This window comes from Phytophthora infestans, genomic scaffold (genome assembly GCF_000142945.1).
Source record: "Phytophthora infestans T30-4 supercont1.35 genomic scaffold, whole genome shotgun sequence".
NCBI lineage: Eukaryota > Oomycota > Peronosporomycetes > Peronosporales > Peronosporaceae > Phytophthora > Phytophthora infestans.
In genome coordinates this window covers 3,990-7,438 of record NW_003303724.1, presented here as the reverse complement: position 1 = coordinate 7,438, position 3,449 = coordinate 3,990, and the positions used below count along the sequence as shown (strand labels likewise).

Below are 3,449 nucleotides of genomic sequence, written 5' to 3'. Positions count from 1 at the left end.
CCAGGTCCAGACATAGTAAGGATTGACAGATTGAGAGCTCTTTCTTGATTCTATGGGTGGTGGTGCATGGCCGTTCTTAGTTGGTGGAGTGATTTGTCTGGTTAATTCCGTTAACGAACGAGACCTCCGCGTGCTAAATAGTTCCGCTTACCATTTTTGGTAGGTTTGTGGTCTTGGCCGATATATTTGATATGCATTACGCAAGAAACGCCTCGAAATTTCATGCTAAAAAGACGTCTGCAGTGCGGAGGTGGCTTGCCGACCCAGATGTCGAGCGATTTGGAGAGTATTTTCTGCAGCAGTGGCTGACGGGAAAGTTTGTGAAATGGCAGTGCTTCCGTACGCCTGTTGGTTGGGCAACTACAAATAATCCCGTGGAAACGTTCAATGCCAAGCTGAAGAAACCCTACACTTTACGAGAGCGAATGCTAATGGGGTCTTTGCTTGGTCAACTTCAAGTTTGTTGTCGAATGGAGAGCGTGTCGGGTGCTGCATTCCATGAAACATCTACCGCTAGCAGCAGGCTTCGACGGCGCGCGACAGCTTTGCGCCGACAGCAACTGCTCGTTGAGACTCCATCCTTCGACGGCTCCAGCAATTTTGTACTTGTCGTTTCTAAAGCTACACCTCGAATCTACGTGAAGCCGACGAGGAAGTCGATGGAAGTTGTGGATGTGGATGTGCAACTTGGTGCTAATGCGGCTAGAATGGAAAGAGATGAACAGCCGGAGGAAGGATGGTCAGTGGATTTAACTACTCGCACTTGCCCGTGTAAATACTTTTTCCACAGAGGCCAGTGTGTACATCTTCTCTTCGCCTTTTATACAAGGTTTGGTACTGACCAACCTGGCAAGAGGAAGTTGTTCAACCGCAGCCGGCGCAACAAAAGAAAAACCTTAGAAGATCAGATCGCAGAAGCAGCCGAAGCAGACCATCCAAACGTGGACGTCCGATCCTTAACGGTCCTGCTTCATCGTTGTTGTAGACACACGAAATGAATGCTTGCTTGAATATACCATCACTTCATCGCCTTATTGCCTTCTTCTTGCTATGTTTCTTATTTTACGTATAGTGTCTTTGCGAGTTGAACACACGGACAGCCGATAAGGCTGATGATGACCTCGCGTGGGATTTAATTCCCATTAAAATGTAGTAAGCATATATTGTGCTCTTAAGCCGGTTAGTCTTGCACAAGGACGCAGTGAAGTCTGTTGGATCTACCCTCGCGTCTCCTCATGTCGATTTTCCGCCGTTCAGCTGTTGGTTTGATAGCCACAAAGATATCGTTGATGTCTCCGATCTTCACTGTGGTCTTGCTGCTGACGTCCACTTTGTTCCAGTATTACCATATTGTTTTCCTGCGAATGCAGTCTATAAGATTCAGTTGCTACGTGAAACGAATACGTACGTTAAGCCTCTAGAGATATTACTTTGAAAGTCTGGCATTACAAATCCCTTACTCTGACAATAAGGATCGCTTACTCTGACAATACGGATCGCTGACTCTGACAATACGGATCGCTTACTCTGACAATACGGATCGCTTTTTTATTTAGCTTAAAATAAACAGAAAAAACAAATTAAATTGTGTATTCAGTTACTCACTGTCCTGTGCACTCTCCGCCTCACTCTCCCACTCGCTCTCCTCCGCGCTTTCTGCTTCTCCCACCTCCCCACCCTCCTCTTCCTCGACTTCTTCTTCGCTTGCGTCCTCACTTTCGTCGTCGCTCTCAGCGTCGACCGCATCATCATTATCTACGTAGAAATCATCATCGCTCTCCTCCTCAATGATATCACTGTGCTCGACCTCGTCATCCACGCCGTCTTCGTGGTACACGTACGCTAGCTCTTCAGTGTAGCTGGACTACCCCGGTTTCTTCGGATGGCGGCGGTGGTTATGCTGGTACAGCGCGTTTCGCTTCTTGAATTTCCTGTTGCACTTGTGGCAAATCCCCCCAGGCGCATCAGCTTCTAGGCGCACTTTCTTGGACTTGACCTTGTTGGGGTTGTCAGCACAGTAACGGCGGTGGTTGGAGAGATGACGACGCGATGTGCACTGTTGGACGCAATGCTCGCACATGTAGCTTCTGAACACAGCAGCTTCAGTTGCGTCGGCCTTTTGTGGAATTCCACGTACACGTACGTAACAATGCAGCCTCAAATTTTCCTCTTCAAATTCAGCCCCTGCATGGACCAAGTCTCCGCGGAACAGCAGGAATGCGCCCGCGTCGAGTGACAACAGTTTGCATTTTTCCATTTCTGCATAGACTCCAAAACAGCCAGGATAGACGTAGAACTGTGTGTCTGATTGAAGAGCAATAATGACAGACGCCTGAACAATACCCTTTTCCAGTTTCGCTTTGCTTGTCTCGAATGAAGGAAAATCTAGGTGGATGCCTTGGCGAAGGCCCCCCGGAAGTGATTTCAATGCGTTCGAAATAGACTTTTTGGTGTACCAATTTTTATCAGATCCTTCTACAATACCCTTCACTCGCTTGTATATTTTGTTTGTAGCCGGACCAAATGTAGCAATAGGAGCTTGAAGACGGAAATGGTCACGTTCTACTTCATACACTTCACCAAAAATAGGTCTGAAGTCCAGTTGCTCGATTTCCTGTTTAGCTTTCTCCAAAGTGTGAGGCGGTAGTCTTAAGTTTTCGACAAGGTAGCCTTCGTTCCAGAACTGCGCCTTTAGACTGGCATCCATAATGACTGACACCTCGTCACACTTACTGGCCAGGCACACACGTGAAGGAGCACACAGGTCGTGTCAAGTCGTAAATGTGGTTGAGGTACTCGCCAACAGAGCGGACCAACGGCTGTAGCTTCACGCGTCTAGCACAACGCACGTCTGAAAGCAGCAGCCTCTTCACGACGAACAGCAAGTAGGTGCCGACTGCGAGGCTTCTTGGGGGCAATACTGACTCGTTAACAGAGTCTTCAAGGCTTCGGACGACGGAACAGACACCTCGGTGACGTTTGGGTTGGAAAACAAGCAAGTGCGGCTTCTGGTGGCGGCTCAGACTTTTCTGGCAGTGGTGGCGGAGCTCGTGCTTGGGGGAAGGCACTGCGTCGTGATTGTTGTGAGCGGGTGGATTTGGACGGGGTTGCGGGCTGCTCAAGCGACGAATTGGGGCTTCTTTGGTAGTTCTCGAGTGATAAAACACTGGTTATCGAGCAGTACTTGGTAGTACCCTCGGAGGCTTAATTACCAATGGTACTTAAGCCTCCGAGGGCGTCATCGTTTTACAGGCGATGACGTCAATATAACACTGCACTGGTACAGTACAATGTCGTCGATTGTTGTGGACTGTGGATCTGTCGGTGTGGATTATCCTTAAAAAAACTGTGGATTTTTCATATTTCCTCTACTGTACCCCAAGGCGACCTGAGTAGCATGATATATTGCTATATCTGATATATCAGCTGTCCAACATTATATTTAAGAC

General features: G+C 48.1%; 2 protein-coding genes and 1 non-coding gene across 3 annotated transcripts; 1 reads left to right on the top strand and 2 right to left on the bottom strand.

The window, feature by feature from the left end:
• PITG_33052 lies at window positions 1-171 on the top strand (the record flags this gene model as incomplete). Its single annotated transcript, XR_009934446.1, has 1 exon — window positions 1-171. It is a non-coding gene; the product is annotated as an 18S ribosomal RNA (ribosomal RNA).
• A 257-nt stretch (window positions 172-428) lies between these two features.
• PITG_15172 (uncharacterized protein) lies at window positions 429-2,080 on the bottom strand (the record flags this gene model as incomplete). The annotated part of the gene is made up of 4 exons (XM_002898600.1): window positions 429-702; window positions 1,347-1,371; window positions 1,606-1,859; window positions 1,908-2,080. 4 exons carry the CDS (start codon window positions 2,078-2,080, stop codon window positions 429-431), a joined length of 726 nt encoding a protein of 241 aa, XP_002898646.1.
• Window positions 2,081-2,157: 77 nt separating this feature from the next.
• On the bottom strand, window positions 2,158-2,707 carry PITG_15171 (uncharacterized protein; the record flags this gene model as incomplete). Its single annotated transcript, XM_002898599.1, has 2 exons — window positions 2,158-2,167; window positions 2,241-2,707. The coding sequence occupies 2 exons, from the start codon at window positions 2,705-2,707 to the stop codon at window positions 2,158-2,160; spliced, it is 477 nt and encodes a 158-aa protein (XP_002898645.1).
• Between the last annotated feature and the right edge of the window lie 742 nt (window positions 2,708-3,449).